The 14,543-nt window shown below is 39.5% G+C and overlaps 1 protein-coding gene across 1 annotated transcript; it reads left to right on the forward strand.

The window, feature by feature from the left end:
• Positions 1–7,419: 7,419 nt before the first annotated feature.
• LOC128258134 (mediator of RNA polymerase II transcription subunit 15) lies at positions 7,420–13,950 on the forward strand. Its single transcript, XM_052989558.1, is given in 7 exon segments — positions 7,420–7,609; positions 8,887–9,191; positions 10,830–11,013; positions 11,066–11,123; positions 12,031–12,514; positions 12,517–12,908; positions 13,558–13,950. Coding segments are annotated over 6 exon segments (1,425 nt in total). The 5' UTR covers positions 7,420–7,609; positions 8,887–9,112; the 3' UTR covers positions 13,786–13,950.
• Positions 13,951–14,543: the final 593 nt, after the last annotated feature.

Genomic DNA, 14,543 nt, shown 5'->3' on the forward strand with positions numbered 1-14,543 from the left:
ACTATTAGCTTACTTTATTTCTTTCTTTAACTCATTAGTAAAACAAACCCTTCCAAACTCTTTGAGCAAGCAATTTAATCGCCTAGAAAAACACAGTTTTTTTCATTGAAGTCTTACAAGCCGACCTAATTGCATTATTAAACTATAAATTCAACTCAGAAACACCCAGTGAGTCATTCACTATGGCCACTAAGTCCCCTCTGAATAACAATTATTTATCCAAACACCACCTCTAATTTGATAATTCAATTATGCATTTCAATTCCCCCGACAGCCAATCAAGAAATCAAATCAAAGTGGATTGATTTTGGTCACATGGAGCCGAACCCCAAAAAAAAAATGGCTTTAATTGCTGCCAAGGCAATAAACTTCAACGGCAATTGACGCTTGACACTTTGAGCGCTTGAGAATGGCCAAGCAAGCAACCAGCTGCTGCCTTGTAGCTCTCGGAAAAGAAAGGAAATATGATCTGGACTGTGGGTCTTTGGATCTTTGGATCTCTGGATCTGTGGATCGGCAGGGAAAGTATGACGAAGACGACGATGCTTGGATATTCCCAACGCGCGTCATGAAGCTGCGGCGTCTGCGCCTTTTTTGGACGTTTGGCAATGCGATGGGATGGGATGGGATGGGATTCGCATTGGAATCGGAATTCGCCATCGCCATCGCCATCGGAATCGAATGGGAATGGGTCGAGATGATCGCATAGTGCTGCGATGGCGCTCGAATGGAGGAGATCCCCGGTACGGTGCGGTACGCCTACCACTACCAGGAGTTATGACAGTCCGCGGAGCTGCGATCCTTAAATGGCACAGCGAAGCCTCCGTTTATGGACCGACGACACAGAGACGACGACGCGACGACGACGACGACGAAGACTACGACGCTGGCGTGTTGACAATGATGTTGGATGATTGGTGTTTTGTGCCCGTTTCGCAGGAAAGCCAAGGGTTCCCGTTTCCCGAGAATCAAACAGAGGAGACAAGAAGGCTCTCCGCATCGCATCGCGTCGCCTTAAGTCTTCAGTCTTAGTCTTCAGTTTTCAGTCGCCTTTGCTGCCTTATATGCAACGTCTAGACAGGCTGGAAAAAATCACAGCAGAATCGGAATCAGAATCATTCAGGCAATGCCAAGTTTGGAGCGGAGGCCTTCCCTCAATGATTGCCCCCATGAATGAATGGATCCGAGAGACTTGGACTCCGCAGTCGCCGGGCCGAGCAATTAGTATGCGCAGATTGCGATCACTCGGAAGTAATGCTAATTTCTGTTGTCTACCCGGTTACCCAAATGGGTACAAGGGTACAATCCGGAGGAGTGGGAATGCTCGTTCCCAATGGGGGATATGTGATCGCTACTTGCCCTCTTAAAGTTGGTCTAATGTCTTTGAATTACTTAACTTGTTCTTTTAATATTGGATTTTAAATCCAAGTATGATATTTGCTTTTGCATGTTTAGTTTATTTTTTATTTTATTTCATTTGTCTAAACAAAAGCTATCTGCGTTGTAATGTAAACATAATATCATTAAGTTTTTATTGCGTAAATTTGTAAGACAACTTCAAAATGTTCTTAAAAATATTTTATGACTGTATTTATGAGTTAAAAATTTTAAATAAAATATTCAGAAAGAAAAAGTAATGTTAAATATATTATAAGGTTCTTCTACCTATTCGTATCTATTATATATATAAATATTTAGTGAAAGACAGGGTGTTATTAGGTCGCTCTTGTTCAAACTTAGCAACCATACCTCTAAGTTAACCTTCCCCATTTCTAGTTGGGCTTCCTCCTCGAATCCTTTGGCTTCGACTAGCCGTTGAGCTAGTTTTTCTAAGGTCCAGATTACTGACTGAAAAAGGACTGATGCATTGGCCCAGGAGATGTCATTAACATTAGACGAAGCAGGTGAATGAATGCAGCTAGCTGACAGATGAAGACAGTTGTGGGATGGAAAAAACTGGGAGGATCTGGATGGAGTTGCAGGAAGGAAAGAACTCCATTATGCAGGCAGCTTGTCTCTGCCATTAAGGGCGTTAACGGGAGGACATTAGTATCCTGTAGGCAACACCTGACGCAGCGACAACTTCAACAAGACGAGGTCAACTTCAGACAAAGACATGCAAATGCGATTTAACCGAAGGAAAATGGGTAGGAAGCAGGGGGAAAACTGGAGCCACTTGGGTCGCCTTGGAAAATAAGAAAACAACTTTTTGCGCTAAGCAGATGAAGGACATTTGCATATACGCCTCGGATGGGACGCAGACCTCACGCAGGCAGCGAAATCAAAAGCTTTTTAAAGGATATTCTCTATAATTTCACGCTTAAAAGGCGCAGTCCGAGTATCCTGGAACCAGGATGTTTGCGTAGCGGCCCAGGGAAATGGAAAAAAGGAGAAGGTACACCCCAATTGCGAAAGCAGCCGTTGCTTTACCCACGTGCCAAGCGGCTTAAACCGAGGAAGACGCCACTCGTCCTTCGTCCTGGCACATTTGCATGCGACTTTTAAATCAATTATTGTTAAATATTTATTTCTTGGCAGTCCATTTCGGCGGCAGGCGTGCTGGAGTTGTCTGTTGGTGGGCATATTATGCTAACATAAATTACATGATTGATTTCATTCGAAGGGCTACAATGGAACACACTTTTGTTCTGGCAAAACAATAGGGAAAAAAGTAAACAAAATGCAAATTCACAGGCGGTTTTGGCTTGATTAAAAAGCTTAGAAATTAGCATATCATTTGTGCAGCTATTTGTTGGCATTTAAAAAAATATTGATTGGCTGTACGGGGATGATTCTTTTTTTTTATTTAGGACAATAAAGCAAAGGACCTAAAAACTTAAAATATATTAAAAGAGCTTGAGAAAAGTATTAAATTTTTCCAGGTTTTTGTTTTCAGCATCTTCAATAACTAAAGTCAATTTTGCTTACAAATTTATTTAATTTATAAAATACCAATTGTTTTTAAAGATATCTTTAAGAGACTTTAATGTTTTTACCAAGTATATATAATATTTTAACATCTTGTTTTTCTTACAACTCATTGTGTTTCGTTTGTTTTCCTTTAAAATTATTTTTTTAACTTTTTTTTTAGTCTACATAGGGAAATAGCAACATCGGTTTTTATTTATTTATTGACTTAATTATTCGTTCTTCCATTTCCTAAGAAAGTTACTTTTGTACCAAACTCATTTGGGACCTTAAACTTTCGCAAAGGCTCCTGCCAATTTTTACCCAACTATTTATTTCGCTACCTTGGCTGTTTGTTTATTTATATTTTTTCGTATTTTATTTTTTACGCATCTTGAACACCGCTCCTCTGCAAGGCAGCACCGTGTGTTTTGCTCACTGGCGCGTTGACATCGCCATCAAAATGCTTTGACGTGGTTTTTGATTGACAGGAAACTCATAAATAATTCATGTCATTAAATCATGTTACATTTTTTCTTTTTCTCTCGGACGAGCTCCTCTGCTTTCGGTCCTCTTGTTCTGCAGCAGCAGTTCCAGCATCTTCAGGACCGGCCATTGAAACGAGTTTCTCCAAGTAAAGTGGTGGACATTTGGGCAGCTCTTCTCCGATTCTTCACCTCCATTCTCCGCACTCTTCTCCATGCAGTTCTCTAGCAATTAAATGTCAAAAACTGTTTCTTTTCTCGCCTTCTTCTCCCGTTGTAACTCAATTCAGCTCTCGGATTTCTTTTCGCCCGCAATTTTTCCTTTTTTTAATATTTTCCTGCTGCGGAAAACTTGAAGAAAATAAGTTTTCAATGAATATAATTATGCAAAGCAGCCGGCAAGTCGCACTCCACTTGGCTGGACCTTAAGAGGCTCTGGAAAAAGGACATTAAAATTATATAAAAGCAGCTTGGCGAAATTTAAATATTTCAGCGACTCTTTCCTCGTTTCCACGCTGTCATAATATTTTATTATTGCTTGTTTTAATTCCTTGTTTCATCATTTCACAATTTCTGCTGTTTTATTTTCGTTCATTCTCTCATCTTTTTTTCCGCCTTGTCGATTGTCCTTCAGTGAAAAGTTTTTAATTTTTATCAAAAGATTTCTTGCGCTGCTGCTGTTTTTAATGAAATTTTTTCGCTGTCCTGTAAAGGATTGGGCGCCACAGAAATTTGCATAATTTTTTGTCAGCCATTTTTAATTTTTGATTTGTTGAAGTCGAGTGAGTGTCCTTAAGAACTTTTCTTGGAAAATGTTGGGTTTTTTTCGGGATCTCTTTTAATTAAAGACATTTGGAGCCTTTTGGGTCTTCAATTCATGGTTTTATCTATTTTCATATAAATTAAAGTGATGTGTGACTATAAGGCTTGCAAACATCTATTATCTCTGACTTTCTTTTAGATGAAAAGCCTTCAGTTTAAATGTTAAATATATAAAGTCTTGATTAGTCATTCTCATTATTGCTGAGTGCTTCTATAAAATATCATTATATTTATCTAGCAGCTTCTTGTGTGAAGTATTAGTTCCCATACTGACGTCATTGATCCATTACCAGTTCGTAGGATCTTCTCGCTTGTTTGAATCTGGCAAATCATTTTAATTGCTTTGCCGCACTCGGGCATTCTCCCCCAAGAGCCCCAGGAATCCGGGGTTTAGTCTTTGTTGTTGGCGATTGTGTGCGGCGATAATAATTACACGTCACGCTGCCACGCAATCAAAACATTATTTGTGCAAAATCACGGAACTGAACTGAAGCGGAAGTGATGAAGGACTTATTGGCTGCACGCGTCCGCCAAGGCAAAAAGTTTAAAAAATATTTGGCTGGCTCGCACCGCACCCCATTTGCATTGCACCCAAGTCTCCGGATCGGAAGGACTCCGTCCCGTGTTAAATTCAACACAACGCGTGCGGTCACGTGGCTGGCGGACACGCCCACTTTCATGATAGTCACAATCGTCAGCCGAGATTTAAACAAAACGCTACCGCCACCGCATCAAACGTCATTCACTGCCGCCGAACTCCTTTACCCCATCCATCCAAAATCATCAGTAGCGCCTGTCCCAAAAGGCAGGGAAATCAGGAAAGAGCTGCGGAAAATCGCTGAAAATTATGTAAATTGTTTTTCTGGGGGGCGCAGATCGAAAGGAGTGCGAAAATTTGCCTAAATGCTGGCAGGACTCCCCAGCAGGTTCAAACTGTTGCAGACAGCGGGAAAAATGCCAAACAATGTGACAGAAACATATGTTGCCATTATCAGCAGTTAACCAAAGGGACAATGACAATCCTTTCGCATGGATATACAGAATTCGGGGGAGCTTGTGGAGTAGCAACTGTTGGGTGGTTGGGAGGTCAGTTTATAAAAGCAGAGGTATTAAACCAATGAAATCAGAAAATTATGTTCACAGTTTCTATTTTCTCAAAGCCTTTTACACATTTGAACCTTACTGTAATCTTAAACGAAATAAAATAAAACATAATGAAATAAAATAACTTTAGTTAAAAACGTTCAAATACCTTAAAAACAAATGTTAAAATTACAAAGAAATTAAAAAATGGAATGACAACAAAACTGCTATTGCTGGAAGAAATTGTTAAGAAAGGTAAAAATAATATAATTATTTAGAACAATATAAGTTTCTGACCTCTCTGCAATATACTTTTAAGGAATTTGAATGAATATATGTTCCCTATGGCTTTTATTTGGTATCTTTAACGAACGCTTTTTCTTTAACTCCATCTAAAACCATTAATAAAATACGGCAAATGCCACCCCGTTTTAGACCAATCCAAAAGATCATTGGGAAGATATGATTTGGCATTTGTTGTATATTACTTCCTGTCCACCATGGCCATATACATTTCATATTTTTCCCACCAGTCCGAGATGTCCACCCCTTGAGAACGATATAGTCGCAATTCCTGCCCCCTGACGACACACGTCCGTGGCAATAAAAGCGCAAACGTTTCAATTCCGTTGCGGCTGACAAATGCATGGAAAAAATGCGAAAGTTTCTGCCCCAAAAATATATTATAATGATAAAAAAAAAACGAGTGAATGGAAACGGACTAAAGTTTATCTCGATGCTGTCGAGTGTTTTGATTTGTAACGTTTCTCACTTCATTATTATGCAATAAATAATGCCATCTACATGTAATGCCGAAGGGAGGGTTGGCAGGGGGTTGTTAGCTGGTCCTGGTTTTTGGTCAGCAGAAGTGGAGCGGAGCGATGGTCAGAATTCACTGCTGTGGAAATTAATGAGGCCTAACATGACAGGGCGCGAGTTTTTTGCGAGTCCTTTTAATTATTATTTATTTTTAATATTTTGTTTTTGTAAATGAATATAATCTTTTAATGCTTGCATTCTTTCTTGTATTTAAATATGTCAACAAATTAATTACGACATAGAAACTAGAAATAGAAAATATAATTATATATCATTAAAAGAGGCTTTAACCAACAATATATTGGCAAAAATTTTAATTGCAATATAAAAGAAGAAATTCCTAATACCTTTATAAGTTTAACAAACTTCATTGAAAATAATTGTAGCTTGATTTCTTAATTTATAAAATTTACTTTGAAGAATGTTTATAAACAATGCCTATAGGCATTGGCTAAACGCATTTTTATTAAAATATGAACAGATTTGTAACATAAAGAAATATATGTAGATTTAATAAAAGTTTAAAAACATCCTTAAATATAATATAAATATGAAAAGGTGCTTAAGTGATAAAAACATGTAATTTATTATTCACTCCATTAACACAAATGTATATTTCGCGAAATTTGGGAAACTTAAGGAAACCTATTTTGCAGGCAATCCTGCCCAAACAATACAGGGTGTTTCTGGCACTATCATAACTTTAATTTAATTAATTAATTATGTAAGTAAAAATACCATTTTAGTTTTAAATAAAGCTCTCTAAAAACCTTCAGACCCCTCCCGTTTATATTTATAACAAATATCTTTTTGTAAGATCACTGCATTTATTTCGTTGTTAAGGTCAAATTGTAATGTCAAATTGTAGAAGTTTTGTTAGTAAGCATATAAAGATGATCTTTCTAATGATGTTCATTAAAACAATATATTGTTTTCACTGTATACACCCTTTTTAAAGTTTAAGAACAAGGGTTAACCTCTGGAGGAGCTTTGTGGAGCAGCTTTCGCGTTGCCAACTCGAAAAGTTTCCAGTCCCAAGCTTAGAGCTTACTCCTCTTAGAGGGTAGCTTTTGAGAGCTCGTAGAGCTTTTTATTCAATTTTGCGATTTGGCTCCGCCACCCCCCAAAGCTTGCCCAAAAGCTCCAGCTCCGCGGTAGCATTTGAACCCCTGTGCGAAAGCTCCGCCGGAAAACGCACCCCCAGTTCACTGGGCACTCACCTCGTAGTTGTGTGTGTGCTGGAATGGCACTCTCTCGCGCGGAGAGTCCTCTCCCGCAGAACTCGCTCTCTTTGTGACACAAAGAGGAGTGTCAGGCAGCATAAATTTCAGCATACAAAATTCCACACACTCGCAGCGCGTCGCAGATACTTTTCGGCAAAGTTTTCCGCAGGAAAAGCCAGTGTAAATAATTTGAAATCCCACGATAAATGGCCTACAGTTCCTCTTAGTAATTAGAAGTTTGGTGTAAATAAATATGATGTTCGTTTAGCGGTAAATGCTGCAATTGATAGTGTATTTGTGTCTGTGTTTTCATTCGGGCCAAATGTGCCCAAGTGGTCAATGTGATAAATCAAACAAGTTTCTTTCGGGGCGAAAAAAAACTGCGGCAGCCAAAAATCGCCAGGGAAATGAAAATTGAATAAAAATCTGGCAATCATAAATAAAACATAAATTATGTTTCGCTGCCAGTTGGCGGCAACAAAAATAAAATGATCAAAAAAAGCGATGCGAGCCAAGCGGATATATTTTGATTTTTTTTTATAAATAGAAAAATCAATTTCGCACGCGATGAGCGGGCCGAATCTCTCACCAACAAACACACACACACGGGCTCTCTTTTTTCGCTGCTCTCTCTCTTTTTTTTTGCCCTCCCCCGAAAGTGGAGCTTGTGTGCGTGCGTGTGCCCGTGTCGGTGTCTATTATAATATCCCAGTGAGCGAAAGAGCGAGCGAGCGAGTGGCCGAATACTCTCACTCTTTCTGCGAATAATTGAATATAATTCAAGTGTTTTGGTTGCACTATTTGTTGTGCTTATTATTGTTATTATTTGTTTAAACCACCAATAACAAGATCAACAACAGGGCGAGCGGTTTTGATCCACCTTCAAGAAAGCTAAAAACGTCAACAACAACCACAGGTCCACAAACTCTCAAGGAGAGCGAATTGCGTAGTGACGGAGCCCTGGTCCAGAAAACCCTTTTATGGGTTTGTCCTGTTTACAAATTGACGCTGCAAATTGAATTTATAGCACGGCTGGAACAAGTGGTTGAGTGCCAGCCAAGGGACCCACTTAATTTCCGCTACAGTCCCCAAAATACAGAAGACAAATAAATGTGGGAAATGTTAGTACAGTAAAACATCCATAGGTCGAACTCAGTAATAGAATTTTAATGCACCCAACCCAACTTGTGGGGCTAATTAATAAGTAAAAAAAAGTAGACAGAACTATATTTTTAAAACTCAATTCGTATTGATAGTTTTCTTATTTAGAAAACTTTTAGATAGATGTCTTCAGTTTATTTAATACCCTAATAATTTACTTGAGTTAGCCAAGTTGGCCTGAATTTGGTTAGAACTGGAAATAGGTGGCTGGCCGAGTGGGTGGCTTGGGTGGTATTTTCCGTGAGAAAAACTCACGCACAAATGTATTTCCCCCCGAGGAGCATTTGTTGCTGCTGCCTGAATCTTTCGAAATTGACAACGGCAACAGACGCAGCAGCGGCAAAAGCAACAACATCAAATCAAATAAATTAAATTTACACACGTAGTTAAATTAGTGAAAATTGAATAAAACAGAAGGAAGAATAGACGACAAACGTAAATAAAAGACAGCCAGAACGAGAGGTGCAGAGTGACGAGCGGCAGACAGAGCGGGAGAGCAACGTGTCGAGCAACAAATTAATAATAAAGAAAAAGAAACACAAATTGAAAACAACAACAAAAGCCGAAGCAGCAGCGATTCTGGATTTCTAGAGGCAGCGGCACATTCAAAAGATGGGCTGTGGACAGAGCAAGATACACTTGTATCCCAGGAAATCGAAGAGTAAAGCGAACGGCAAGAAAGGGGGACATGGTGAGTACACAAAAAAGAGCATATCCTTTGGGGCCTGACATTATAAGATCCATCTATTGTGCACGTAAAAAATGTCCCAATCATTGCTTAAGAACCTGATCTTGACCTGATCCAAAAATTAAAAACCTACAGCCAATAGTTATAAACTTTATTATACATTTTATTTAACAAATGCAATACCTACACAGAAAATTGTTCATAGTAATAGCTCCATTAATATAAGTAAATAATATTAAATTTACAAAACATACTATTTTATATAAAATGTCGTATTCTATTATATTTTCGATTTTTATTATAAAAAATTATTCAATCAATGGAAAAAAACATTGGTATATATTCGACGAAAGTTAAAAGTCATCTATTTTTGTATACCTATACATTCTTGTTGATCATTTTGCCTATTAAAATGGATATTGTTTTGATACTTTTGATTATTTCGATAGAAAAAAAAGAAAAAGATCTATAGAAATATTAACATTTTCTTTTGTGTAGAGAAAGGGAAATGGGGGGAAATGAGTGGAAAAAAGTATTGCCTCGCACAACAATGCTTACACGCATGACGACATCAATTTGCCTCCAGCTGTGCGTGTGTCTGTGCATACGTGTATGTGAGCCACCTGTTTCCACACAATGAGGACACCATTGATTAATATGTCACCAGCAGCAAAAAGAGCGGTGGAGGAGGAGGAGGGAGAAAGCCCAGTTTTAAGGCCATGCATTCAGATATAATAAAGGCCTACATTTTAAAGCCCAGAGCATTGTCTATATATAGTATAAACCAAAAACACACACACTAGCTGCCAGTGTTTGTGTGTGTGTGTGTGTTTGCTCTTAAGTTTATAAAAACGTAAAAAACCTAGCCTACATGGCAATCTTTTGACTATGCCAAACCCCTTTCTTTTGTGGCTGTGAGCGTGTTTCTTGTTTTTTTTTCGTGTTTTCGTGTATGTATAATTAACTGCTAAAAAGGCAACTTGTTGTTGCAGTGGGCGCCGCTTTGAGGGGTGTGGCCAGCCCGCTTGGTCCTCTGTAAGTGTGCTGTGTGTAAAAGGGTTAAAGCTAAAAAGTATAGCATACACAAAGGCGCCATTGTGCCATAAACGACCCAAATTTTCGGAGACGCCTAAGCTTTAGTCTCGGTCCTAGATTAATTATTCATAATACTTGGCTCTCTTAGAATTTGCATTAAAATGCATAACGGTTTTTAATTAAATTTATGGGTAGCAGAGCCACTTCAAAGAATGGCCCCAGGAAATATTAAGTATTCGCAGGTCAAGCCGAACGTTACGGAAGATGGATTAGCAAAAGGAGAACGAGGAAGTAGAAAAGGAATGTTTAAAACTGAAAAGTAAATGGGCTGTTGGTTCAAAAAACTCTTTTCAAACTTTTTGATTTTTTTTTTTTTATATCATCTTACGGGGACATTAGTTTTTTTAAGTGTCCACATTTCTTCCTATGTCCTAGAATAATTTCGACAACTGTTTTCTAAGCATTTTTACTTAAATGGGCCCCCACAGAAGTTGCCCCACTTGGTTTATTGCAAAACTTTTGCCACTCCGTGGCACTCGCGAAATTGCCCACTCATCTTGACTAATGCTCGAAACTCTTCCCTGACATTATCCATTTGTTTGGCAGCTGACTCAGATGCCGAAACGGACGAGGACGAAGGCCACATCGAAGATGCCGAGAAGGCACAACAACGCGACCGCGAGAAGCACGACGAGAGCGAGGAGCTAAGCAATAAGGACATCCAGGACAGCGACGAGGACGTGGCCGTCTCCCTGCTGCGTGCCAAGAACCTGTCGCTGCTCCAAAGCCAGTAAGACATCCCTTTGCCCGCCTAACCGAAAATAAACACCTCACTTTTCCAGGGAAATATCATCTAGCCAACAGAACTTCTTCCGCATGCTGGACAAGAAGATCGATGAGGTGAGAGGCCACGTAAAATTATAAAAAAAACTGGGGATTAATGATAAAAATGTCTAGGGTATTTTAAACATAAAGCATCATACTAGTGCTTTAAGAAGTTTTAGTGCTATAGCACCAGAGAAACAAGAAATTCATAAACACAAAAGTTCTCTAAAAAGAAAATACAAAATTTAAATAATACGTATACTTAATATCTTTTTAACACGCCCGCTGCTATAAAATCATAAATTATACTGATTTACACGTCAAAACATATTTTTTGATAGAGTATAAATTTATTTTAATCTCATCTAAGCCTTTGTTGACATTTGGAAAGAAAATCATTTCATTAAAAATATCTTGAAGAACTAAATTGGACAACGTTTTGATTCTAATAGTCATAATATTGATATGTAATTGGCTGTTTTGTGATAATAGACAAATGGCTTGCTGCCCAACGATCAGAATATAAATACACAAAGTATTTGGTTGCGCTATCGAAACAGCAAAACAATTGGCTTTATGGCCTCTAATTTGTTTTTTTTTTCCAACAACATGTGGGAAACCATTAAAATTCGCTTGTTACCTGGTGATCAGACTTCAAAGAGAAGTCAAATAGATGCACGGAAAAAAAACGTGTGTAATATAAAGATTAAAATTTTGATTTGGAATCAGATCCAATATAATAATGTTATACAATTTATAATTTTAAATGTATTTCTTAAATTAAGTAAGAATAACATACTATGGCTAGCCAAAATTAAAATAAATCACAAGCAAATCGAAATAATATGAAAAATGGTAAATTGAATTTCTTTTTTAATCAACATATTTTTTTTGAGTGTGTTAGGAGAATGTTTTGATCATTAGATCTGCTTAAATTCCTGTGCGTGTTCTATGAATCTGGCTAAACTCAATGATTTTCCAGGGTCCCGACTACGACTCGGCCAGCGAGACGGAGATCGCTTTGGAAGAGGCCCGACTGAACGCCCTGCGCCAGCACTGGGAGTCCGCCAGCATCACGGCCTCCATCTGCTCCTCGGCCAGCCGCTCGCTGCAGACGACGCCCATCCGCCAGGTGCAGGTGCCGCTGAAGCAGCCACCCCGTGGCGCCGGCCTGCTGCTCCAGCCTTCCAGTGCGGCGGCGGTCACCGCCTCCTCCTCGACGATAGTCACGCTGCCCACGACGGAGTATCTACCTCAGCATGTTTTGGCGGGGCGGCAGCAGCAACAGGCAGCGGTGCTCTACCAGCAGCAGCAGCAACAATTAATCCTGCTGCCCCAGTTGGATCCCAATGTTGTCAACACGTCCACGGCGGCGGCAGCGGCCCAACTTGCCCAGTTGCAGCAGCAACATCAACAGCAGCAGCAGCAGCAGCAGCAACAGCAGCAACTCTACCAGCAGCAACAGCAATATTGCTGTCCCTTCCCGCCGGAACCAAGCCGCAGAGCGTGAGTCCAAAACGCCTGATCTATGGCAGTACCGTTGCAGCTGGTCCGCCGGGCAGTACCGCCTGCCCACCGCCGGCCCCGCCTCCTTCCGTTCAGTATATTGCCGCCGGCTCGAGCGGCGGTTTCCTCAATGGCGCCGGCGCCATCTCCGGAATCGCAGCGGGACGAGGGCCCCTGCAGCTGGCCTACTACGGTGCCGCCCCCCCGAGCACTGCCCCCCCGACGGCGACGGCCGCTCCCAACGCCCCCGAAACGTACGAACCGCCAACCGCTCCACACAGCCAAAGTCAGCAGCAACAGCCGCCGCCGCCTCCGCCGGGCGCCTACTACGGCGAGATGATGCACGGCGTACAGGTGAGCTGTCCTTATTATTCCCTAGAAGTCCTCGACAGATCTCATTGAAATTTCAGTTAGAAAATATTATTCAAGCTTTTTGAAAAGCATATAGCTTAATAAGCATTGAGAAAATGCCTCAGCTAATTTTAAATATTTTGAATCAGGGTTAGTTGATACTTGAATATACTTCTATAGAAGGGGATGGAAGTCCCTCTTTAACTGATCATTTTTTCTAAGTAAAACAAAATCGCTAATAAAAATTTAATGTTTTTATTTTGTTCTAATTGTGTTAACTGGCCACTTTTTAACATCTTCTGTATTTTTAAACATTTTCAAATGCTGCAAAAAAGAAAGGAAAAACTAGAAGCAACTTTTCTATACAAGTTTTAGGTAGTTTGATTACTTAAAACAGTCCTTAATGACATTAAATAAATTATTTTTATTGCGTTTTCTCAAAAATGAAACTTTGACAAAGTTAACAAATTATTAATCATTAACAAGCATTATAGAATGTTTGTTTTTTAATACGAAGATTAAATTAAAATTTATTATACATACATGTATATTTTTAAATTTACGACATTTAGGTACTTTTTATAGTGTGTATATGTTCTTGAAAAACTTATGTCCTCTGGAATAACGAATTATTTTTTTTTAATTTTTTCAGCCCGCTCCGGCGGCGGAGTACAAGTTCCCGCCGGCCATCAGCGTGCAGCGATTGGCGCCGCAGGTTCAGCGGCAGCTGCGCGAGACGCAGGAACTCATAAAAGACTCGTGCCCGCAGCTGTATGCGGCGGGCTATGGCAGCCCAGGACCACCGATACGCAATCCCAGCAGGAACCCCACTAGAACTAGACCCACCCTGGAGACGCAGTTCTCGCAGGAACTCTCGTGATATCTATATATGTAAACAGCCAGCAGACGGAGGATGCACCCACATTCAGACAGACAGTTGCAAGACAAAACTGTAGCCAAAGATGAAAACTAAAATTAACCAAAATTATAAACGAACCCCATGACGAAAAACCAAGGAAAAGCAACAACAAAAAAAAAAAGAAAATCAAAGAAATTCAATTAAGAAATTGTAAAACTGCACTCAATGTTTCAGACCCTTCAGACCCCCCCGGTGGGCAGATCGAGCCCCTATATGCGTACTACTTACAACAAACAAGATGAACAACTAAACTAAACCTATGCGCAGCAACAAGTAAAGCATTAAACTACAAAAATATTCAAGAGGCAGACAAAGAGAGTACGAGTAGAATAGGGATATAGCGAGTTGGATCAGAAAGCGCAAGGTACATAGATTTAGGAATCGAGTATAACGTTATAAAGCGATATATATGCAAATGCCACAAAGAGGATGCGGAGGAGAAGGAGAAGGAGGCGGAGGATAGAGCCAAAACAAAGCAAACACAAATCATACAAAGTAAATAATATAAAGTGTAACAAACAAATGACTTCTACATTCTCATGCAATTTTGTTAGTCATAAATCTCATGGTGTAATTTTTTAACAAATATTTTCCGTCAAATTCTCGAAATGATGTAACGTTGAAGATGAGGATGAAGATGATAAAATGTTCGTTGGATATGCAATTAACGGATGAAGCTGTCTAGTAATATTTGTATAATTTAGTTCTATTTATTATTA

The sequence above is a fragment of the Drosophila gunungcola genome, assembly GCF_025200985.1.
Source record: "Drosophila gunungcola strain Sukarami chromosome 3L unlocalized genomic scaffold, Dgunungcola_SK_2 000003F, whole genome shotgun sequence".
In the NCBI taxonomy this organism is placed as follows: Eukaryota; Metazoa; Arthropoda; class Insecta; order Diptera; family Drosophilidae; genus Drosophila; species Drosophila gunungcola.